The sequence below is a fragment of the Polypterus senegalus genome, chromosome 6, assembly GCF_016835505.1.
Source record: "Polypterus senegalus isolate Bchr_013 chromosome 6, ASM1683550v1, whole genome shotgun sequence".
NCBI lineage: Eukaryota > Metazoa > Chordata > Cladistia > Polypteriformes > Polypteridae > Polypterus > Polypterus senegalus.
The window spans coordinates 172988904-173015621 of NC_053159.1; the positions used below are offsets into that span (position 1 = coordinate 172988904).

At 40.6% G+C, this 26718-nt stretch overlaps 1 protein-coding gene across 1 annotated transcript; it reads left to right on the forward strand.

The window, feature by feature from the left end:
* LOC120531803 (retinol dehydrogenase 16-like) lies at window positions 1-26718 on the forward strand. Its single transcript, XM_039757554.1, has 5 exons — window positions 1-296; window positions 13264-13578; window positions 17053-17311; window positions 20765-20928; window positions 26352-26718. The coding sequence occupies exons 2-5, from the start codon at window positions 13266-13268 to the stop codon at window positions 26573-26575; spliced, it is 960 nt and encodes a 319-aa protein (XP_039613488.1). The 5' UTR covers window positions 1-296; window positions 13264-13265; the 3' UTR covers window positions 26576-26718.

Genomic DNA, 26718 nt, shown 5'->3' on the forward strand with positions numbered 1-26718 from the left:
TGCAGCTACGAAGCAATGGGTCACCTCTAAACCTATCTTTTGCCCTCCCGGCTGTCTGTCTATACATTGCTCCTTAATTTGCAGCAAGTGTCAAACATTAGACGGCTTCACTCCGTGTGACCCTTTGTAAGAAAATAACGCCTTCCTAACGTTTCAAACCTGCCAGATCTCCATTGGGGAGCTGCCACACTTCCGCCTTATATTGCCGAGCACGCCCACTGCGCACCCTCTTTTAATACTTCTGTTGACTTACAACCGGACGTGGAGACTGATTTGAGTTTTTAAAGAAACTTCAGGTATGGCTTTAAGTGCGCGTGCCTTTTGAATGTCACCCGTGATGCCGTCAAATATCGACTTGCAGGCGAGCACGAGCTGGTAGTTAGCGCGTCTACTGTTGCCTCTCTTAATAGGATGGCTGCGCCTTTTTTGTTATTACTGATACTGAGACTCGAGTGCATTTTTTGGGTTCGTTGTTCTTTTCCAGTTTTGGTATTGCAGCAGCGCTGTGCCTACTGGTTTTCATAATGTCAAAATTCAGGAATAGAGGACGATAATCAGCTATAAATTGCAACAGAACTCACCCTTATGTTTTAGTTTGACTCTCTTTGCTAGAAGGAAAATTACATAGCCTTGTTGATTGAATCTCGTTTCCCTACGCGTGCATGAGTAGCGAAGAGTATTCAACCTTAAAAATGGCACCACCATCTGGCGAGAGACTAGTGATGTGTCGTTCGCGAACGAACCGGCTCTAAGAGCCGATGCTTTGAAGCGAACGAGAGGAGCCGATGCCCGTCGAGCAGAGCCGAATCTTCAGCAGCTCCTGCTCAGCTTTGCTGAAAATCCATTCGGCAGGGACGGGACTTTATTCATATGGGCACACAGAACATTTGCTCATATTGCTGGCTCGTTCACAAACGACACATCGGACTAGGATCGTACCACAGCCGCTTTTCCACTGCATAGTACGGCACGACACGGTTCAGTACAGCTCACTTTTGCGGGGCTTTCCACTGGGAACAGTACCTGGTACCTGGTCCTTTTTTTAGTACCACCATATGTGAAAGAAGGAAGGGGGGCAGATACTCCGAAGACAGCGAGTGTTGGTACAGGCCAGGTACACAGAGCGACACTGTCGATGCGATAGACGAGGAGCCAGATTTAAATGCAAGCACATCGTGAAGAAAAAAAATGAAGAGTAATGAAATGAGTGAAAGCCGAAAAAGAAGCAGCATCTGGCTGCATTTAAGTGATATTGGAGACTGCAAAGCTAAGTGCAGAATTTGTAATATGAAAATATCCGTTAGAGCAAGGTCAACAACAAACCTGCACAGACATAGGCTATAACAGTGTTTCCCAACCTTTTTTGAGCCATGGCACATATTTTACATTAGAAAAATCCCACGGCACACCACCAAACAAAAATGTCACAGCCGAAGCATCACTAATTCTACTGTTTGAATGGCAACAGGTAGATACACAGATTAAGAGTATTTAATTGTTCTGCCTATCACTGTCCCATAGACGAACAAAGACAAATTATTTGCAGTAAATAAATAATCATTTTCATACCAATTAAGTGAAATTGAATAATTTTCCACGGTACACTTGATGATCTCTCACGGCACACTAATTGGGAATCACTGGGCTATAAGATCCACCCACCCATCCGTGCAACTGGAGGAGAGCGTGCCCTCTCTCCTGCCATCCACTGACCCTGGAAAAGAGACAAGTACTTCTGCTGCAGCATCCACTGTCTTACCGAAAACTGCAGGTATAACACGGTCTTCAGTTCAAATCAAAATAAGCACATTTATTCCAAAACAAATGATGCCAGACAAATAAATAAGTGCCGATGAGGAGCTGGCTAAAATGATAGCAACCATTTTCCATTGTGGAGGACATTGGATTTACAACTTTTGTACAGGCCTTAAACCCCATGTATGTTCCTGGCCTAAAAACTTTTATTCAAAGAGTCATAGTGTTGTGTTGTTGTTGAGATTGGCCTTTATTTGTTTGCTGAGGTTTTGTGTTAAGTTGTTCATTTAAAGCTTTTATTAAAATGTTAAACAATAGTAACTGTGTATTTTTTGTAAAGGAAAAAATGCATAAAAATACGTAATGTTTGAAAACAATGAATAAGAAATTGCTTAATTAGGCCAAAATATAAGCATCCAAGTGATACTAAACAAAGAGCCATTTGGGAGCCGTAAGAGCCGGCTCTTTAAAGGGAGCCGATCCAAAAGAGCCGGAGTTCCCATCACTATGAGAGACCAAAGCGAATGTGCAAAGCAAAATACTCCATGGACGTTTTACGTAATTTTGTTGAATAGGACTCTGAGTTTGGTGCAAGTGATCTGGAGATGTATATAAAAAACGAAAGTGAGGGACCAATATCATCTCGATCAGTCCCCAGCTGATCCTGGTGCTGAACATTTTTGTGTAGCTGAGGCACCTACAGCAGTGTTTGCCTGGGAGGACCACCACTTATGATGACAAGAGGTACAAACCATATTGCGTCACACTGTGAATGCCGCCACCACCCACCTGCTGTGCGAAGGCAGCCAGGCAGCTGGCCAACCGTGCATTTCTGTTGACCAACGAGGTGCCCCCAAGCAGCCACTGTCGCCAGAGATGCTGAACATACGCCAACAGCAGCCACAGCACATAGCAACTGACATTTTATGTTGACTTGTGTGTGAGACCATTGCTTTGTGTGCTTTCCAGAAAACTCAGTTTTTTTGGAAAAAATATTTAGCCCTCAAAGAGTTAATTACATTCATTTAATTAAGTCAGCCCTTTTCCTTTTCAAGTTGATTTTGCACATTTTGAGAAACATTTGCAACTTGTACGAAATTCTCGTGTATGTGTCAGATGTAATATGTTTATTGCAATCACATATATTAATATTTAGGAATGTGGATATTTTATTAAGTACAGTTTCTGAATTGTTTTGCCACAGTTGAACCATAGGTGTCTTTGGGGTAGGCGTAGAGATTTAGGGTTTGGAATGTGAAAAAATAAGTACACCCCACAAAATGACTTGACTTTTTTAACATATGTGGACAAAAATAAAATGTGATCTCCAGCTATACAGTATCTGTAGATAAAGTTGATGTAATGGACCGGGGTTAGGGAGTTTAGCTAATTGTTTATTCCAATAAAAAATTAACAGATATTCTATTTGCATCTGTAGAAAAAGTAAGTCCATCCTTTCCCCCCAGCAGCCTCAAGTCAGCATTTCCTATAACTGTCTGGCAGTTTCTGACATTGACTCCCACACGCAGAGTTCTTTTAGCTGTGCGATGTTTGAGGGGTGTTTTGTGTGCACAGCCCATTTCAAATCCCTCCACAGCTCCTCGATGGGAGTTAAATCTGAGCTTTAACCGTCTATTTCAAAACCTTCCATTGCTAAATGGTGGATTTACTGGTATGTTTAGAGTCATTGTCATGTTGCAAGGTCCACTTTCAGTTGAGCTTCAATCTTCTGACAAAGGGTCTCGTATTATCCTCAAGCACCCTCTGGTACAATGAAGTATTCATTTGGTGAGCTGAACAGGCCATGATGCAGCCTCAAACCGTAACATTTCCATCACCATGCTTTACATTTGCTGTCAGTTTCCTCTGGTGAAATGCTGGCTTTGTTTTATCACTAAACCTGTGTTCGGGTGTGGAGACTCTTAACTCTTCTCTTTGCCTTGCCTCTGCAGGGCACATTGTTCTAGAAATCATGGACTTTGCCTAGGTGTTCATGGTAGATTTTAGTCTCACTCAGAGTTTCTTTCTGGACTGCATTGGTTTCCTGCTTGCACTCCTCCCATGTAGCCATACCACATGCACCGCAGTAGAGGTCGGCCACCTGAAGCAAAGCATAGTTGGGCCAGGCCAATACTTGGATGGGAGACCATCTACAAAAAGCTTGGTTTGCTGCTGGAAGAGGTGTTGGTGAGGCCAGCAGGGGGTGCTTACCCTGTGGTCTGAATGAGGATGTCCCAGTGCAGTGACGGGGACCCTGTGCTGTAAAAATGGTGCCATCCTTCAGATGAGACATTAAACTGAGGTCCTAACTCTCTGTGGTCATTAAGGATCCCTCAGCATCCTTTCTAAAAAGTAGGATGTATCTCGATGTCTAAACTAAATTGTCCACCATAGCCTAGTCATTCTGGCCCCCTAATTATCCCCTGTCTCTAATTGGCTAAGTATCTCTCTCTCTCACCACTTTACCACCTAACAGCTAATGCAGGGTGAGTGTACTGATGCAAAATGTCTCTCATCGCGTCATCCTGATGAATACTTCACAGTGGTGGTAGTTGAAGTGGCCCACCACTCACTATGAAAGGCGCTTTGAGTAGATGACAAAAGCACTATATAAATGTAAAGAATTATTATTATTTATGTAAATCTAAATTGCTCAGCCTCTTTCTAATGGTAGACTCATGCACTTTGACATCAGCAGTGGCAGGAGGTAGCGGTAGGTCTTGTAATGAAATTCTAGTTCCTTAGAGATTCGTTTCAGCAACCTGCATTCATCTCCTGGGCCGAACTTGCTAGCATGTGAAATCGGCAGGTGTTTGAAATCTTCTGGACGGTGGAATGGTTGATATCCAGTGTTTTGGAGGTCTGTTTAAATTCCTCCCCAGACTCGTAGGTTTCTATAATCTTCTTTCGGGTCTTGTTCAGAAAGCGAACGCCACTTGAGATGCCCTTGCCCTCGCCCAAGCAGTAACCTTAAGGACAATAAAATAGGTCCCTGATGTTAAGTCACTATTTTAGGGCTAAAATGATAACAGAAGGCGGCACGGTGGCGCAGTGGGTAGCATTGCTGCCTCGCAGTTAGGAGACCCGGGTTCGCTTCCCGCGTCCTCCCTGCGTGGAGTTTGCATGTTCTGCCTGTGTATGTGTGGGTTTCCTCCCACAGTCCAAAGACATGCAGGTTAGGTGCATTGGCGATTCTAATTTGTCCCTAGTGTGTGTGTGTGTGTGTGTGTGTGTGTGCGCACTCTGTGGTGGGCTGGCACCCTGCCTGGAGTTTGTTTCCTGCCTTGCGCCCTGTGTTGGCAGGGATTGGCCCCAGCAGACTCCCGTGACCCTGTAGTTAGGATGTAGTGGGCTGAATAATGGATGGATGGATGATAACAGAAATGTGAAACCTACTTATATACCTAATCTTAATTATTGTGAAGCAACCAAGTGATGTCCGTGTGAAACAACCAATTGGGGTCCACTTTCTGAACAAGAGCCATTCTTTCTGAAGGGCTCAGGGGGCTCTTTTGATCCAGTCATGGTGATAACACACAGCTTAACAACAAAAGCCAGACCAAACTAAATGTCTGAGGTTTACATAAGATTGATTCAAACAAGATCCTCTCCAATAATCTAATCATTTGCACCTGATGTGGTGTACCTGACTCTTTTTTCAGGTAGCTGAGGTAATAATAGATGTGCAAATGCATTCATTCCACATGAAAAATGTGCATCTATGTTTATTGAGTGGACTACAAATTGTAAATGTGGCCAGATGTTTGTTTTATTATATGACCATCATCTACAGATACTATTTAAGCAAAGATCACATGTTCATATGTCCATATATTTAAAAAAAGAAACTTGTAATTACATTTTCACATGACTATATTCTTTATGGGCGGCATGGTGGCGCAGTGGTAGCGCTGCTGCCTCGCAGTAAGGAGACTTGGATTCGCTTCCCGGGTCCTCCCTGTGTAGAGTTTGCATGTTCTCCCCGTGTCTGTGTGGGTTTCCTCCCACAGTCCAAAGACATGCAGGTTAGGTGCATTGGCGATTCTAAATTGTCCCTAGTGTGCGCTTGGTGTGTGGGTGTGTGTGTGTACGTGTGTGCGCCCTGCCTGAGGTTTGTTTCCTGCCTTGCGCCCTGTGTTGGCTGGGATTGGCTCCAGCGGACCCCCGTGACCCTGTAAGGATATAGCGGGTTGGATGATGGATGGATAGATATATTCTTTATGACAGTTCCAACTTATCGATCATGCCCCAAATTATGACTCATGAATTACTCTTCCTCCCCTGAACTTAATTTCTGGCTGTATCTGAGGTAAGCATATATGAAGATTGGGCATTGAGTAGGTGCCACCCATCTGTGTCTTCAGTGCTGGATTAAGCATGTTATGCTCGTCACTATATAGCACAGATCAAGTAGTGACAGGGACAAACCCCTCCCAAGTATATAACACTGATCTTCAGCATCGCATGATCTGCGGGTGTTAGTTAGTCATAGTGATAGGATCTCTGGAAACACAGAGTGAGACATAAAGGATTTGGAGTATTCTTGACACAGAGTATCATCTTGTCTTGGTGAGGCACGGTGACACAGTGGTTATGTCTGCTTCCTCAACACTCAGGTCACATTTTTGACCACAATAATCAGTCCAACATAGTTGATAGGTGCTTTCCTAGCCCCCAGGGACGCTTAAAAGACTATCGCACCATTATAATACACTCAAAACTAGTTTTGATTTCTCCTTCCCCATTGACTTCATTACATTTTGCAGAGTTTGAGAAGTATCCAGCTGCAGTCAGGACAGTTTTAGGCCTCTGACAGATCTAAGCACCTCAGACATTATGAGGCCTTAAAGCCTGTTTGTATTCAGGTAAGAAACACAAAGGCGTTTATTTTTTAAATCTTGTATAACTGTTCAATTAAATAATTTACTAACTGGATTCAGTAGACACTTTTAATGTGATGAGTTGCGTTACCTAGAAAATAGATTTATTATTTCACGCAAAAAAATTAAAACTCTCTCTCTCTCGTAACCAATAACAAAAGACATCCATTCTGTGGTTATGCTTCGGAATGCAAAACTGAGAGACCTCGATTGTTTAGACCAGGGGTGTCAAACTCTGGGCCTGGAGGGCCGCAGTGGCAGCAGGTTTTCATTCTAACCCTTTTCCTAATCAGTGCCCAGTTTTCACTCATAATTAACTCTTTTTCCCTTCATTTTCATAGCCCTGTTTTTAAGGATTCAGTCTTCTGAATTGATTCTTTTCTTCATTAAATGACAGCCAAACAGAAATTAGATGTGAAATGAGACAACGGATAACCAGCTAAATTGGGGCTTCAAACTCCAACCAATTTCACTCTAACCAATCTCTTAATGAGGGGTTGATTCTGGCTGATAATTTACCTCATTATTTAATTCCATGGCTTGTCTCATTCTGCCACAGCAGACATTTCCAGAACTGTTGATTTTTCTGTTTTTTCTAAGGCCACCGTCAGAATGTTTTGGTGAGCTGAGAGATTAGCCTTACTGAGACCTCCACCTTTCTTTATTTTCACATATTTTGTGATGGGCACAGGTGAGCTGGTCATATGGATTCTTGTTTTGTGTCTCATTATTGTTTGGCTGCTAATTAAGAAAAAGGAAACAACTAAGGGGCCTGAGTCAAGGTACTTAAAATTAAGGCAAAAGAAAGGAATTAGCAGTAAAACTGGTCACAAATTAAGAAGATGGTTAGAATGAAAACCTGCAGCCATTGCAGCCCTCCAGGACTGGAGTTCGACACCCGTGGTTTAGACGTTTAATAAATGCTGTATACATGGGACTCAGAACTGCAGAGTCCACATGTTTGAGAGCAGGAACCATTAGGAATTGAAATCGACATGTGGGATGTGTAATATAAGCCGTCAGTACACCGGTCGAAACAGGGGAGTGGCTCTTGGAAACTGGGTGGAGTCAAAGAGATGTTGCTGACAAGGGTGTAATCTTACAGGTCTCCGATCGCTGAATCTGTCCGAGGCTTCAGAATGTCTTGCTTGCAGCTGGACTCTATTGCCGAGTTCGACAAAATTCCTATCCATTCCTCTGTTTTCAGCAACCTCAAGGTGATGTGAATTCAGTGTATTTCGCTGATCACCAGTGACGTCCAAAGCCACAGAGTTTTTTTTCCTTGAGTTGTAGGTTACGTTTGCTCCTACCATTTGAACTTTGATGGTCATGTGCACCTCTGGCCTTCAATCTATCAATGTAAGGACTGCACGGTGCTCTGATCAGGTGGTGGTGGGGCAGAACGCCACTACAGAAAACCAAGAAAAAGAACAGCAGAGAAAGCAGGGGTTAGTATGGATTGTGGTGCCTTGATGAAAATGGTAATTCAATGCACATATAGCTTAGCAGGAATACACTATAATGTAGCTATGAGAAAACCATGTTAACGTAATGGATTTTTAGCAGTTTTTTTAAAGTGCTCCACTGTATTAGCCTGGCGATTTTCTATCGGTAAGCTATTCCAGATTTTAGGTGCATAACAGCAGAAGGCTACCTCACCACTTCTTCTAAGTTTAGCTCTTTGAATTATAAGCAGACCCTTATTTGAAGATCTAAGATTATGATTTGGAGTGTAAGGTGAAAGACGTTCTGAAATATAGGATGGAGCGAGATGATTTAAGGCTTTATAAACCATAAGCAGGATTTTAAAGTGAATTCTAAATGACACAGGTAAGCAATATAGTGACTTCAAAACTGGAGAGATGTGCTTGGATTTTCTTTTCCTAGTTAAGATTCTAGCAGCTGCATTTTGCACTCATTGTAATCGATTGATGTCGTTTTTGGGTGGTCCTGAGAGGAGTGCGTTACAGTAATCTAGTCAAGTAAAAACAAAAGCGTGAAATAAATTTCTCAGCACCTTGCAATGTTATAAGGGATCTGAATTTTTGCTATATTCTTTAAGTAAAAATAATGCTGTCATGGTAACCTGGTTAACATGTGATTTTAAAATTTACTTCAGAGTCAATAATTACCCCTAAATGTGTTGATTTTTAAGCCTAATGGATCAAGTTTATTTCTAGTACCCTCATTATATCCATTTTGGCAAATCACTTAGATTTCTGTTTTCTCCATATTTAGTTTGAGAAAATTACTACTCATCCATTCAGAAACACAAGCAAGACATTGTGTCGGTGAGACAAGAGAATCGAGGTCATCGGGCGCTATTGATAAGTAAAGTGGTGTGTCATCAGCATAGCTGTGGTAGCTCAAGTTATGCCTTGAGATAATCTCTCCTAATGGAAGCATGGAGATCAAAAAGAGCAGGAGACCCAGGATAGATCCTTGTGGAACACCATGTAGAATATCATGTGTCTTGGAAGTATAATTACCACAACTAACAAAGAATTTTCTACCTCTTAAGTAAGACCCAATTTAAGACATTACCAGAGTGGCCTAACTAGTGACAAAGACAAAACAGTAACATGGTAAATAGAAACATTGCAATAATAACACTCCAGATTAGACCAGAGAATTTGTAACTGAAATAGCTGTAAATTCAAACACGCTGGTGTTCAAAACTTCTTAACAAAGCTGCCTGACTAGTAACCCTAATGAAGCTGGCACAAGTTACATCAGTGTGGTGTAGTGTTGCACAGATTATCCTTTGTGAAAAAAGCACTGAAATACCAAGCTAATAAGGCAGAGCTATGCCAACAATATGCTAAATTCAGTATTGGCATTTTGTATTTGTACATCACCCCCCAGTCTTTGATGCAAAGGTTGTATTTTAGTGCACTTGAACCACAAACACTCCATGTTGTATTATGTGTATATCGATGGAGAAGAAGCACTGATAGAGAAGTGTCCAGCTGCAGTCAGGACACTTTTACACCTGGGACAGATCGAAGCACTTCAGGCACTCCGAGGTCCATAACTTGACGCCCCCTTCCCTGTTTCGTTAGTGAACTGACATCTGTATTACACTCCCCTCATGACTATTTCAATTCCCTTTGATTCCTGCACTCCAAAGTGTACTCAGCATTTCTTAAACTTCCAAACTATCGAGGTCTTTCAGTTCTGCATCCGAAGCAGTTGTTTTGGTGTCATATATTTCAAACAAATTGAACAATAAATCTTAACATTTTTTATTTTATAGTATACGTTTTATATCTGCATGTGCCATGCCTCAATCATGAGACTGCACTTTTTAATGTGTTAGTTATATGCTACACTCAATGGAGTACTGGCTGTGTGGCTAAGGATCCATACTGGTAATCAGAAGGATGACCCCATAGATAAATGAGAAATGCTAAGGAAGAAGACGATGAAGAATAAATTATATTCTGCACTCATCTACGATTAACATATTCTTATAGACTCTGAATCGAATAAATCATATAGTTTGTGTAAACAGTCAAAATATTCAATACTACGCGCCGGACGTCTAGGAGTTCTTTAGAGTACTGTCTTTGTGGTTCTCTTTGTGTTATATCATTACTACTGTATTATTACTGGGGTACAAAATTGTAATGTTTATATTGACGATGTATTAATTGTGGTGGAGTTTATGCTCTATAGGAATGATGCACTCGCCCTCAGAAGCACAAAGAGGTATAAAGTAGTCATTTGAGCAGCAGCTAAGACCTTCTCCATTAGCCGAGCAGCTTTGCGTACCCATTGGGGATGATGGCTCGCGACCTCGCCGCAGGTATGAAGAGACGTTAATTACATTAGCATGACAGTTTATCCTGGTGACAGTTTTTAATATTTCCAATAAATATTTTTTGCACAGACGTTCAGTTTGCCACCATTACTATAATAGTACAAAAGTGTACCTCAAACATCTTATAAGTGGGTGGGGTCAAGAGAGATACTCTGAGGCCCGTAAAATGATGCCCCTGTCAGCTGTGTCTCAGGTCATTGAATCTGTCCGAGGCCTAAAACTGTCCTGGCTGCAGCTGGACTCTATTGTACTGATTTAGGGTGAAGCTCAGTTAGACAGTTATGAGTCTAGGACAGGTCGTGGAAAAACCGGGTAATAGTTTGGCAGCTGGGTTACCAGTTGATGGTATGGTGAGTGGGGTGCAGGCTAGGGGTATGAAGCAGCTGGTAGCTAGAAGAGTGGGAATTATCCATTATTCGCTTCAGTATTGTTTTGGTACCATTACTAAAGTGTGAAAACTGGTATCGGGGACAAAGTCAAAATTTTACTACAACACTAGTGTTGGGCCATGTCCTGTTAACAACCTGCAGATACCTTTACATATGGAGCCAAGGCTGTAAATATGTAATTACTGTATATTTGTCATTTTACATTGTGACAACAAGGGGCTGCCACTGAACCCCAAACCTTAGACACAATAGTACCCGACACAGTCCTTGTTTCAAATAATGCATTTTATTTCATAAACTGAATCCCCAAACATGCACAAAAAACCAAACCAAGTGAAAGCAAAGCAAGTGAATGTTCATTCTCTCCTTCCATTCCTCTTGTCGAGTGTCACCCACTGGCTCCTGTCTCTGACTCATCCAGATGAGGCAGCGGGTTCCTTTTGAGCTGGACCCTGGGAAAGATTCTGGTGCCATGGTGTGCCCTCTTGGAAGCACTCCTGAATCATGTGGAAACCAGGGAGGTCCTCCCCTGACATCAACCCTCTAATGGCACCCAAGGACCCCGTCAGGGCTGACCTCCTGGACTCCAGTTCCCATGTACCCCTTCAGGTGTCCAAACTGGGACACCTTAGGAGGACCACTGTCGCCTGTTTTAAGTGCCCTTGGTCGCCGCCTTTTTCTGCTCCCCCCCTTTATATGCCTCCAGCCAGGCAAGAAGCTGTTTCTTCATCCAGCTGGCATGTCCCACTGTCCTCCATGGTACTTACAACACCTATTAAAAAAATTTGGCCGCTGGTACATGTGCTGAATGCGGTATTTGTTGCCATGGTTCAAACTCAACATGGCATGGGTATCCAAATGTGTACAGTAATTCACTCAGAGGATCAGCGCAAATAATCACAAAGACCAGGGCCTAAGCAACCATTCTTTGGAAAAGCTTAGAAAGCACAAGTTCAGGTTTATGTCCAAGTATACTTGGTATAGTGAAATTATTACTCCACAGAATAGTGACAGTCATACAATAATAGCAAAAGAGGCAAAACATTAAAACAACAGCATGCATACAATTTAACATACATGCAAAGTACATGGAGATCAGTGACCACTGGGCAGTACTTAGCAGGGGATTGTCATACAAAGGAGTTTTTTCTTTGTGCAATTAAAAAACACCCAGCTTAATTTTTAGTTTACGAATATAACCAAACAGCAGGTTTATTCTGTTTTTACTAACCCAATTTTGGAAGGTATAGATCAGTACTGATTGCTTTCTGTCATTGTATATTTTTTTACATTCATTAAAGGATTTTTCAAATTCATTAAAGGATAGGGTTGGAATTTTTCAAGTTACAGTTATTTCTTCACAAATATACATTTGTCGCATGAAATTGTGTTCCAAAGTCAAGCGTTTTCTGTACATTTTAAAGGACATCTTGTCCTCTCTGATGGCAGGTGGAGTGGTGGCTCTGAGGCTAGGCATCTGCACTGGTAATCGCAAGGTTGCCGGTTCAAATCCAAAATGTGACTCTACTCCGTTGGTCCCTTAACCTGCAGTTTGCTCCGTCCTGAGTATAACGTTAATCTGCATCCAGCCCTGCATGTAGGCCCTCCAACCGGCTTCCTAACAACACTCAATCAGCATAAAAAGACTCCCAAGGAACAGGGCTCTTGAAGACATGAGAGCGACTACTGTTACTGGCCATGCCAAAGACAGGGGTTTCTTTATTTTTACAAGTGAAGTTTTGGATTCAGCACAAAGAGAAGTACAATTTCTCACAAACTCGCGTCTGAAATCACAAGCTCTTAATTCACTTGTGACTGTGGTTTGATGAGCTTCAGAATTCCCCTGACCCTGTCTCCTTTCTTTGTTTCTGAGATGTGTGAGCGTTACGGTGCAGTCAGTGATGTTTTGGGCAGGCTTTGCAGAATAACTGATCATCTGATTCATAATGCTCACCAGAGTACTGCTAGGCCATAACTTTGGCAGCGTCAAATGTCTCTCTTTTATTATATTTTTTATTCATTTAATGTTTTTTTGGCAGCTTAGACATTTTAGTTGTGTGACGCTTTACAAACCTGCTGTTTGCTTTGTGTGCACTCATTTCTCGAAATATGATTTGATACTCGTAACTATCAAAACTACTCTCTTACGCAACATTGTTTGATGCATTTAGCCACATCAATTTAGCACATATTTTTTTTTATTTTTCTTAGATATGTGATAAATGGTTTGATGATTTATTATGGTGGAATAAGAGAAAACGTCTGTGTGATTCCACTTTTATAGGTAAATTCCATTTTCATGTGCAAATTCAGCAGTTTCTTCTATGATTCTACAAAAACAGGCCCTGCTTAATTATTAATGTGAAATCAGTAAGTAGTTGTGGATTATTGAAATATTTTCATTTGTTTTTCTCAGAAATGCTTCTGTGTCTGGTCTCTTTGATCACCATTTTATTTTTGTGTCGCTGGCTGAGAGCGAGAAAGCGAGTCTCTGGAATATCTAATAAATACGTGTTCATCACCGGCTGCGATTCTGGTTTTGGAAACTTACTAGCCAAACGCCTGGACCAGTTAGGCTTTCGAGTGTTCGCTGCCTGTTTCACTGAGAAGGGTGAGGATGAGCTGAAGAAGACAACGTCTGATAAACTTGTAACCGTTCATTTGGATGTGACCAAGTCGGAAAGCATCCAGAGAGCCATAGAACTGGTTAAGTCTCAGGTGGGACAGGCTGGTAAGTGCAAGTGATTTCCTTTGCTATTTGTTCTTATTTCAACTATTGTAATCGATTTGGTTAGATGTTTGCACCTGAAACTGTAATGAAATTAAGCTTTTACATTATAGTATTAAAATAAGATGCAGACCCAAACCAACTTCTTTCATCTGCTGTTGTATCCTTTGTGATTGACAACACATATGGGCAGGCATCCCGGCTGGGAAGGAGTATGGTTCCTTCAGCGGACAGGAGGCAAACCCTATGTCAACACAAGAAACTGGGTGAAGATCATCCTACCTCACCCAGAAGACATGCAGAATTTGCCGTTGCCATTGACAGAGTGGGTACACTGGCATCCTGGCTGGGTGGGACCCAGGAACAATACCCAACTGGTAGGACAATATAATATAAGGACAGAAGGAGACAATCTGGCAGGACTACAGGCTCTCCGAGACAACAAGAGACAACTTTCTTGGTCAATGTTATCTTTATGGATATCCGCAAGGCACTCTGAGTATTGTAATTCCTTAGAACAGCCTTGTTGAGTTCTCTAGGGCCACCAGGGGGTGCTGCAGGGATTTTCTCATCCCTACTTTGTGGGACTTCCATTTGATACAGAAAGGAATGGAATCACACTGGAAGTGCTCCTGTGTCTGGGATAAAAGAAGCTTCTCAACCTCATCCAGGCAAGCCAGAGTCAGGAGGAAGGTGGACAAAGCTTGCAAGAGAGAGAAGACAAGAGTTGTGCTTAGTACTGTGTTGTGCTTGTGGCTGTGTTGTGGGAAATCGTGGACCTTTAAGGAACTTCACACAATAAAGACTCCTAGTGCTCGAGCCTTTGTGTCTGGTGTTTGAGGAGCTGGAGCGCCCCCTGGTGTCCACAACGTTTTATCCTGAATACCACCCTGAGTTGTGCTATTAATGCATATTACATTTCTTTTATAGATTTTTGCATACGAGTATAAAATGTGTATATATGTTACATATCTATATATTTTTATGTTATTGTCATGAATTTGTTTTAATTATTTCTGTATGTTATTTATTTAACATTGTAGTGTTTCTTAATTATGATTTTTTTGTCTTATTTTATTTATGTACAGTATAAATTATGATGAATTTTGTCTTATTTTATTTATGTATATACAGTTGTGCTCATAAGTTTACGTACCCTGGCAGAATTTGTAAGATGTGTATCATACTTTAAAGAAAAGATGGTAGACCATGCAAAACACATTTCATTTACTTTTAATGGAATCCAAATTAAACTATAAGGCATCACAGAATCGCAAAACCATTTAACAAAACGTAGTAATACGGAAAATAATGACGTGGTCCCTTTTCAAAAGTTTCAATCTACTGATTTGTCTGATATTTTTGTCTGTTTATTGTATTTCTTCTACTCTTGGATTGTGTTGTGGGGCTTGTTTCTCTTGGATTTCTTTTAGGCAACTCCTTTTGGCTGTTTCGAGCATGTTGGTTATATTTATTGATTTAAATCAATATTTTCACTTACAGTATATTGATTCTTTTGTTTCAGAGTGTCTCTATAAGCCAGAGTGTTTTCACCCTTGAGGGACATTTTTAAATTTTTAGAAATCTTAAAGTACATGTTGAACTTTAAAAGATATTTTCCCCATTTTAGGCCTAGTCAGGACTAAGCCTAAAGCTTTCAGTTGGCGGTTGGCTGGTTTAGGGTGAAGCTGTTTAGGACGGGCCATTGAGGATCCTGTCCTGCTTAGGTGACTTTATGAGGCCTCACACCCTTTTCATTATGTTCATCTCTCCTTATCATGAAAGCTGTGTGAAATTGTTAAATCAATAAAATGCCATATCTGGCCTGCTTTCCAGGTCCAGCCCTATCTCTAACCCTGTGTGGGATGAGCTATGCCAATGATGAAGATGTCAGCTAGAGAAGAGTGGCTGCATAATATTTTAGTTGAGCAATATAGAAAAGCCTTGTGAATGTTATAAATATAAGTGTTCATGTTGGTTATGTTCGGTTTCACTGTCATCTCAACCATATATACAAGTATAGAGATAAAAAAAATTACTAAGCTCAGGGTCCACAGTGTAACTACATGAAGTGCAAATAAAAAATTAAAATTTAAAATTAAAACACAAACAAGACAAGACACTGTGCAAAAACATGACAAAGAAGTATCAGCAATATCGACGTTTAGTAAGCAATATGAACATTGATGCAATGTATGGGATTATGCAATCTAGATACATAAATATAGTCAATAAATATGTAATTTAATAAATAATATATATAGATACATTATCAGAAATTATCAGCGTATGATAATAGTTGTTTAAGACATGTGTAAACAATGACAGGTCAGAATGTTTCAGAACAGAAGGATATCAAGAATGTCAAAATACTTAAAGGTCAGTATGAGATTTTCAGTTCTTTTCTACATACACACTCGTTTTTGCAGGAAAGTGGCTGGCATGTATAAAAGTTCTGTTTTTAGAGGTGGTTGAGGCGGTGTGGAAGATCTCAGGGGCAGCATGGTGTTAAGGAGTCTGACAGCTTGGGGGTAAAAACTCTCCAGCAGCCTGGCAGATCTGGCTGTGATGCTACAGTATCTTCTCTTGGATGGCAGAAGTGTGAAAAGTCCATGTGAGGGGTGTAAGGGGTCCTGCACAATGCTGCAGGCTTTGCGGACACTGCATTTGTAAAATATGTCCTGTAGTGAAGGGAGAGGCACCCCAATGATGGTCTCTGCTGTCTTCACTATCCTTGGCATGTGCTTGTGGTCAGATACGTTGCAGTTGCCACACCAGACAGTGATGCAGCTGGTCAGAACACTCCCTTAGTAGGTCTGGCTTAAAACCTCTTGATCACTCCTTCTGTGTTTCACTGCAAGTACATGGTGTGCTTGTTTTTATGTTAGGTATAATGCCTAGTGGGAACTGGGTGGTCTTGTGGCCTCGGAACCCCTGCAGATTTTTTTTTATTTTTCTCCAGCCCTCTGGAGTATTTATTTATTTATATATATATATTTTTTTGCTTTTTCTATCCTCCCTGGCCTTCGGACCTTACTTTATTCTTAGTATTATCTAATTTTATTTTAATTTTTTTCTTTCTTCATCTTGTAAAGCACTTTGAGCTACATCATATGTATGAAAACATGCTCTAGAAATAAATGTTGCTGTTGCCAAATTTCAACGCCGGTATTACTGGCAGGAAGTGAGAGTCATAAAGGGAGAGCAATGATGTGGGTTTATAGCTCACCAGTTTAGCAGAAAGCCACATGGCATAGTACACTTTTGTGGAAGGATCACAACAGGAGGTGCAACAGAAATTTAAATTCTAAAAGAAAGTTTTTAGCAGATCAATTATATAGGAAGAAACAAGTTCAAAGTCTAACCTGTAAGATATCAATCACTGCAGTTTGGGTGAAAGTCCGTTTTTGTCTCTGTCGTTTTGTATTTCATGTTTAATGATTTGTGTTTTCCATTCTTTTAATGTCTCTGTATCAGGTCTTTGGGGACTGGTCAATAATGCTGCAGTTGGAACCCCCTTTGGTCCCTGTGACTGGCTCAATGTGCAGGAATTCAGAAGCATGTTTGATGTCAACTTCTTTGGATTGGTCGACGTCACCCTGGGCTTTGTTCCCCTCATAAAGATGGCCAAAGGAAGAATCGTGAATGTGTCAAGTGTGATAGCAAGAATAAGCCTTCCTGCGGCACCATACTGTGCAACCAAAAGTGCTGTGGAAAGTTTCACCGACAGCCTTAGGTGAGACCTGCACTTGTTTGAGCAGAATTACTCGGGCTAACGGAGCTAATTCTGCAATCCGTTTTATTGTGGAAGTGATCAGAAAGGTGGCAGAGAATACATGAAACACTGAAAGATAGTGGGAACTTAGCCAAAATCAACCAAACGTTTATGTTCAGACTTTACCGATCTCTGACTTCACACCAGATTTCCTGCTTCGTTTTATGGGTTGTGTGTTTTGTTGTGGTGGGGTCCTAGGGTGACCCAGTTTTTCCTTTATTATGTAGACCTTAACAGAATGCCCGAAATCTCATACTTTTACCACACTGTCAGGACTGAGTGCTACTGTAGTTTAACGCTTCCCCCATAATTTTAGTATTCTATAACTCCAGGCAACTAGCTAGGGTACCCATAGTGCAATCATCATCATCCCCTTTAAACATCATTTATAGATATTGTTGTACAGTGTTTTGAGGTTAGGGGACCTGTCGGTTTTGAGACTGAACCACCATTTTAACAGAAAAAGGCCAAACTTGCTTTTATTGAAGTTCCTATAGTTTTCAATTTGGCCACAGGGTGTCCTCACTGTTAATTGCTTTGCGTTGTGACAAAGTATGACAATATCCTCGTTTAAAACGGCAAAACACAGATGAGCAAATGATTGGCTAAGAAGAAATCAGCCAATCTGATAACACTTTGTCTTCAGAGGAAATCAGTCAGATTAACCAAAGTAAGCAGGAAGGTTTATATTGTGAAAGATCCACAACATACTCACTTACACATACAGCATGCAGCAGACAACGCAGTTGCAAATCTCACCTGCTGTTATTTATTGGTGCTTCTGAATTGAGAAAAAGTTCAAAATACAAGCAGGGCAGAGCAAGATGGACACAATGGTGCTACAGCTGTTTTACATTAATTATGTGAATGAATTACATTTGCTCTTCATAATACGTATTTTTCTCACTATGGCACATATGTCGGCTTTCAACCTTTGCAAAATGGCACACTATGCAGAAAATTAGCCTGGAGTTCAATTAAGCAGGAGCATCCCTTGCGGTTGTAATCAGGCCCGGTTCTGCCGGTCGTGCAAAGGGTGCATGCACGAAGGCGGCCGAACATACAGTAGATGGTGGCCGCAAACATTGACTTGGCACAGGGCTCGTCTTTTCCCGTTGAACGTCGGTAACTTGCTTCAAAGAAAAACGGGCATGTCACAACACGTGAATTGTGTGAGCTCAAGTACGCAGCACATCAATCAAAAGTTTTTGTAGTGTTAATCGGAATTTTACTGATGAATTAATTAAACTTGTCGCCGATTCATTAAAGGTGTAAGTCAAGTTTTCTTTTACCTATGAAGAAATTTTCTTTAATATTTTTTGACATTAAGGAAATTGTGAAAATTTTTAATTTTAAATACACAGGTTTAGAAAACGAGTGAAGGTATTATAGGGTGAGGGGGTGGCTGAAATTAAATGGCACGATGGTGGCTTTACCTCTAGAACCGGGCCTGGTTGTAATGATCCATCTCGAATTCTTTTTGGGGAAGTGACAGGGATATGTGAGGCGTCAAATGCACCGCCGTACTTGTGGGAGCCTGATGCAGAGGTGATTGGGGAGCACAACAGAACTGTCAAATGCACCGGCTTACTGGTGCTTGCTTTTTTATTCTAATTAAGCTGTATAATGTGTTACAGCCGGAACCAGTGGCAATATTCCATGACACCAGCTACGATATGCTTTTTGAAAACAATATATGTTTGAAATCTCGTATCTTTTCTTCTTGGCAGACTGAGAGGCTGCAGACTTTTGCAAATACATAAAAATATTAAATAACACTTGGAAAGAGCAGGCAGCAGTAATAGTCACTGAACAATCCATGCAAAAAAAAAAACAGATAAAATGAAATAGAGCCTGCCGTACAGCCCAGTGCACAGAAACGTATATCCTCAAGTGTGTATATTTCTAAGTGAGTCTTGCAGTCAGACGCCATAATTAAACGTCCCTCTCAACATTCTAAAATTAGATAGATAAATAAAGTTCTATCATCAGAAGGACATTTGGCTTTTAACAGAAGCTCAATGAATAATTATACACATACACTTTGGTCTGAATACACACCAGAATGACTATAAAGCAAGAAAATTCAAATAATTGAAAAGTTCTGACTTGGCCGTCACAGTCACAGTGAGGCATTATGCAGGTGTATTGCCATTGGTATAAAGGAGCCCCCATAGCATTTCTTGACCCACTTCTGCTGAATGATTCATTGGCCGAATGTCCTCAGTGTTAGCGCATCAGAGAGAGGATGTGCAGCATTGTTCATAATGCCACTCAGTTTTTTTTAGTTCTCTTCTTCTCTATGATACCCATGGGGTCAAATGTGCATCCTATAACTGAGCCTGCTATTTTAATTAGCTTGTTGAATCGGTGGGCCTCTCTTGAATTGTTGTTACCAACCCAGCACACCACAGGGAATAAAATCTCACTGACCATCACAATGTTGTAGAAGATATGCAGGATGTCAATTCACATGTTAAAGAAGCACAGTCTCCTAAGGAAAAAAGAGTCTGCTCTCTCCTTCCTTATATTGTTCCTATGTGTTCTGAGACCAGTCCAAACTGTAATTAATGGGAACTCAAAAGTACTTGAAGCAGTACACCGCCTCTACATCCACTCCCTGATTAGTGACAGGATATTGAGGCTGTTTGGTGTGGTGAAAGTCAATAACCAGTTCTTTGGTTTTGCTGAGGAAAGTGGTAGACAATTCTCTTTGCACCAAGAAATGAAACTTTCCACCTGACTCCTCTCCTCTGTCTCATCCCCTTTATCAATACACCCCATAAGTACAGGAAATTGCTATATTGCTGTTTTGTTTTAAACCACATCTTGTTACCACCAGTTCTGGCTCATTTCTTGTGTCCTCAGGTTTCAAAGTACATGCATGGCAATGGTGATCCTACTCAAAGCATCCTTGTGCACTTGTGAGCTGGCAAAGTCGCAGACATTCAGCACTGCAAACAATTTGAAGTCATCATATCAGCAGTCAGCATGGGAGGCTGCCCCTTTGATCCCACATAGATGAAACCTATGCGTACAGATCTCTTAGGGGCACCCTAGTGGTCGAGGACCCCTATGTAATGCATACTCTGCACACCCCTCATTTATGCCCCTGTCAGGGAGAATGTGGAAAATCAACATTGATGGCAACTGAGTGTGGGATTCAAATACAGGACACAGCCACCGCCTCACCATTTCTAAAGAATGACCCAGGCACATTATTTTTAATCACAGAAATGATACACACCACGAGTACGTTGTTTTTATGAGAATTCCGTCATACTGTCTTCGCGTGTTTTTATTTATCCAAAGAATGACCCAGGGCCACTGGTAAAAATGAATTGTTTATTTCTTATTGGCATTATTTTCCAAAACTAGAGGAAATGCATAAATGTTTTTTTCTCTCTTTTTCAGGAAGAACATGGCCTATTTTGGCGTTAAAGTTTCATGCATTGAGCCTGGGTTCTTCAAAACAAGCATTATAACTTCAGAGTTGTTCAAAAGTACCTCTGAGCAGCTTTGGGAGAGACAAACCGAAGAACTGAAGGAAGAATATGGGAGAGATTATTTAGAAAAAGGTAGGCACTGTGATAATTGTTAACTGTAGTTCACATCTTGAAGAGAATGGCAACAATGTATGGAATGGTGTTAAAAACTTGGAAGGGCCAACTTTTTTAATTTGATTGAGGATCAGATCTATGGACCCTTCTGTGTATGGGATGAGAAATGTGGGAATGCGTGTGTACCATTACGCAACTTCTAGTTGTTAGGTATGTCAGATTTGTGGATGGCAGTTGCTGATCTCGTCGTGTCAATTTACATGACTGAAAATCACCAGGAAGCCTGCTGATGTTCCAGCTCCTATTTTGAAAGAAGTCTTGAGACTGGACCTGCCTTCTCTATCCTTATATTATTTTGATTGTGTCTGTCCGTGCTTGATATAAACAATGGTTGCCACCACTATATCCCTCCACAACAATAGTGAGCAATGCATGTTCCTGGCAGTGTTTTGGTCAGGCTTATCTTCAAGTCTTTAATTCCTCAAAGTGACGAATTATCGACTGTGGTATTTGACTGTTTATTCGGTGCATACTTTGTTACTAACCGAAACTGAAGCTACCATTTTACAACTCCAATTTCCTTCACTTCAAGGTAAGCCTCCTGCCTTTCTTACTCACTGAAACTGCATTATCACACTACCATTTTACACCTCCTTTTTCTTTCACTTCAATGTAAGCCTCCCGATAAAATAAAAAGGCACATACAGCCTAGCTGCAACCAACAGAAACTGTCTTGCCGCCTACATATTGACTCCAATGCACAGAAGCAGAGACATCAACATCACGCCAGACCAACCAGCACAGGCAAGATGCCTTAAGAACAACAAAGATAATGTATGACAAACCACAGAGCGACATTATCTAAAGATCGGTGGCAGCAAGTCTTGCACCTAGACTGTGAACGAAAAATGAAGACAATCCACAAACTGCCATACAACAAAAAACATTACGACAGAAAAACTACAGGGATTCCATAACACTGACAACTCAAAATAAGATATTCCCATTATATTACGGCGTAGGCAATTCCCCGTTCGTTTAGCGTATTGTATGACTATCACCAAGTCACATTGACAAACGTTTAATAACGTCTTGAGTTTATTTGCCAGGCCCTGTTTTTACCCATGGCCAGTTGTACACTCCATTTTCCAGAGTTGCATCGAAACCCAGGTTAAAAATACAGGTACTTGCAGGTTACACACGGGAATATTTTCAATGACAATAACATTTATGCAACAAATTGCATTTTCGACAATTATTATAGACGTTGGTATAACAGCGGTGTTGAACTCCAGGCCTGGAGTGCTGCTGTGGCTGTAGGTTTTTATTCTAACCCTTTTCCTAATCAGTGCCCAGTTTTCACTCATAATTAACTCCTTTTCCCTTCATTTTCATAGCCCTGTTTTTAAGGATTCAGTCTTCTGAATTGATTCTTTTCTTCATTAAATGATAGCCAAACAGAAATTAGATGTGAAACGAGACAACGGATAACCAGCTAAATTGGGGCTTCAAACTCCAGCCAATTTCACTCTAACCAATCTCTTAATGAGGGGTTGATTCTGGCTGATAATTTACCTCATTATTTAATTCCATGGCTTGTCTCATTTTGCCACAGCAGACATTTCCAAAACTGTTGATTTTTCTGTTTTTTCTAAGAACACCATCTAAATGTTTTGATGACCTGAGAAATCAACCTTACCAAGACCTTCACCTTTCTTTATTTTCAGATGTTGTGTGATGGGCACAGGTGAGCTGGTTATTTGGCGGCTTGTTTTGTGTCTCATTATTGTTTGGCTGCTAATTAACGAAAAAGATACAATATAATACTATACAATTTATTTTTGTATAGCCCAAAATCACACAAGGAGTGCCGCAATGGGCTTTAACAGGCCCTGCCTCTTGACAGCCCCCCAGCCTTGACTCTCTAAGAAGACAAGAAAACACTCCCAAAAAAAACCCAGTAGGGAAAATGGAAGAAATGTCGGGAAAGGCAGTTCAAAGAGAGACCCCTTTCCAGGTAGGTTGGGCGTGCAGTGGGTGTCAAAAAGAAGGGGGTCAATACAATACAATACACAGAACAGAACAAATCTTTAATACAGCATAATAATAAAGATTTTAGAAGTACGGAGCAGAATTTAACAGTAGATGATATCACATAATATGATTTGGATTTGTTTAGAGTCCTGGAGACCTCATCCATCAAGCTGCCTCTCACGTTTGGCCATTCCAAGGCTGAATCAGTACTGGGCCAGCCAATCCGATGAAAGGACCCCTATTTACCACGATTCCTGCGATCCTCCATCAGTGATGACTTTATGTTAGGCAGGCAAAACAACTTGGCAGGTGGGCCGTGGCACCAAGTGCCACATTTGAGTATCGAGAACAGAAACCGAATAGGTGAAGGTTAAGACAACTAGGGGGCCTGAGTCAAGTTAGTTAAAATTAAGGCAAAAGAAGTTTATTAGCAGCAAAAAAGTGGCCAGTAATGAAGAAGATAGAATGAAAACCTGCAGCCCTCCAGGACCGGAGTTCGACACCCCTGGTATGCTACATTACCTGACGGCCACCCTTCACACATACTGACTTTCATGTGCCTGCATTTCCCTTCTTATCGAATATGTTCTATTAACCTGTTCATGTTACACATTGAAAAATAAAAAAATATTTATTAAATATTAAATATTTTAAATATTCATGCTGTTTTAAGTGACTATAATAACATTCCATACTAGTCATGTGACTATTCTAATATTGTGTCCTCTTACAAATTCACTACTTATTAAAATAATCTCCTTTCTTACTGTAACGTGTGATGTTCTTCTCTCCGTCATCCTCATTTCATTAACGCTTTTATTCTTGAGTAATTTTCATAAGCACGATTTGCTAGTAAAGTAATAAAGTACCTGTACCTGTGATTTCCTTGGAAACCTGGGCTCACCTTACTGTGTCTCATGCAGCTAACACTGTGATTCAAGCTTGATGAGACCTGTAGAAAAGTACATCTCTTCTTAAACTGCAAAATAATATCCATCCATCCATTATCCAACCCACTATATCCCAACTACAGGGTCACGGGGATCCGCTGGAGCCAATCCCAGCCAACACAGGGCACAAGGCAGGAAACAAACTCAGGGCAGGGTGCCAGCCCACCGCAGGGTGCACACACCAAGCTGCAGAATAATATTTCATTTGAAATGAAGCATTAGATATAACTTTTTTCAGCATAAACTAAAAAAAACAATGAGGAAACTATTCTCCCTACTGGCCACTTTCTAAACACATTAGCAACTTTTTTTCCTTCTTCCCAAGAACCGGGTTTCACTTACTGAATCATCAAGGTGAAGATGTTTCTTCTTGTTATGGTGGCTCAGACAAAGTTTCTCCCTCTGTTTCCAATTCAATGAAATGCACAAGTTCATGAAACCCTTAGATTGTGGCTAGGAAAATTCAAACAACAGTCACTCGAAAACAGTGAATAAAAAAACAGAAGTCAACTTCCTCTCATGATGTTTCTGCAACGTAAAAATACGCCCATCCTACACCCAAAAATGTCAGCCTTGACTGATCCTTCCTCATATACAGGAAAAGAAACTGATACAGCAGCAATTACGCTCATGTGGTATATCATTTCAGTTCTGTATGTATAAATATTAGGAGCGTTAAGTTGCATTTTTTTCCTTAGTGAAATGAATACAAGTATGTAAAGTAATAAAACTATTAAAATTATTTTTAAATTATTACCATATATACCCGCGTTTATGTTCTCCACTGGATAAGTCGGGGCTTGATTTTACTGTATAATTTCCAGCATTTTATAATGTCGGTCGTAAAAGTCGAATGCAGAAAACTCACGCTATTGGTCCAAGAGATTATGATATGCTAACGCCCACCTGAGAGAGTAACCACACTGCCTTCTTTTCTACGTATTGTGCCTACGTGACCACATGGTAAAACCTGAACTATTCCGAAGTGACGTTTGCACTGTTTTATTGTTTTTTATATCTCACACCCTCATACACCTTTATCGTAAGAGCATCCCTTATCTAAGATGGAACGTTTGATCAGGAGAAAATATGAAGCTGGTTTTAAATTAAATGTCATTGAAGTAACGATAGAAATTGGTAACTGCGCTCCTGCACCAAAATTCGATGTGTCTGAGAAACTGGTATGAGATTGGAGGAAACAAGAAGATGTAAAAAAAAAAAAATTTGTGTCGTATTTTTGAATAGGCGTATAAGTTGGGGTCTGATTTTTATGATTGATTTTTCGGGTTTCAATACTCAACTTATACATGAGTATATATGGTAATTATGGATCTAAATCTCTTTTACATTATATGATCTTGTATATCTCATTAAAAGTTACACATTTTAGTGAGAGCCATAACATTCACGGATGTCCATTTTCACGTGTGGTGTTGGCGCGTAACCCCTGCAATTACAGAAACCTTACCTGTAAACCACTTACAAAATAGTGCCCTCTGCTGGGAATGGGGAGGGGGGTGGCAGTGCCCCAATCTGCCCTTGATGTAGAGACTCTACTAAATTCAATTGTTTCAAACTGAATATCAACTTTCTTGTTATAGTTCACTTCTAATAGTTAATTAGTGACTCCATTTTCAACAAAATTAAGGAGAGATATGAATTTAAAATGTTTCTGCAAGAGTAACAGAAAATTCCTACAAACAAAAGGGATTTCACCCGAGAAGTCTTGATATAGTAATGGGGAGACAAAACTACAGAAATGAAGTCTTTTCCAAGAGATAGTATTTCATTTTTGTGACCCCAAGGATAAATCACATTGAGAAACATGACTGCAATGCCATAAAAAAGTCTACAAAAAGTTAAGATTAACCGTATAAAATCAGTTAATTCTTAATTCTTTTTTCCCCTTATTTTATTTGAAGAAAATAACATTAGCTTACAATCAAGTCGAATTTTTCGAAAATAGAAATCAGGAACAAAAAAAGGGGCCAAAATCTAACGAAACAGAATTCAACCCCTACCCGATTCTACTTAATTCTTCATCATCCTTAGTCTGGGTGACATGACTCCAAGTGCTACTGCTCCGTGAGGGCTACTTTAGACCCTAAAAAGCCCTGGAGAATCATAGGTGAAATCAGGTGATGGATATGCAGTGTTCACATAGGTTTGGAGTGAATGTGTGTGTGTGTCTGTGCACTGTCAGGAGCGTCCCCTGTGATAGACTGGTGTCACCTCCAGATTGGCTTACTTTGCTGCAGTCAGAACAGACATCAGTCAGTAAGGGGATGGATGGATGAAATTAGACCTCTGGTTCTGTTGTCAACCACTCACCATTGTATGCTATGTCATGACACATCTTGAATTCTGCCTCTAAATCTGAAACCTATCAATTTGTTAACAATGTTTTGCATGTCTTTCTTTGCTTGTAATTCTTACATTTTTTTATCATACCCACAGTTGTGAAAAATGTGGGAAAGCAGATAAACAGTTATGCAGACCCGGACCTGATGAAAGTGGTGAGCTGCATGGAGCATGCTGTTTCAGCTGAACATCCTTGGACTCGCTATGCACCTGGATGGGATGCCAAATTTTTTTGGATTCCACTTTCCTACATGCCAACTGTCATTATCGACTACGTATTCAGCCAGACCATGGTCAGACCAGCCAAGTCTGTGTATTGAATTCAGGCTACAGCAGCATTCTGGGACCTGGGCCTCTCCACTGGGACTGATGATCTGCTAAGTTTTCTGCAAATGTGTAACAGCTGAAAACAGAGACGTAGTTCTGATAAATTGTTATGCAATAAATACCATTTTTCACACTT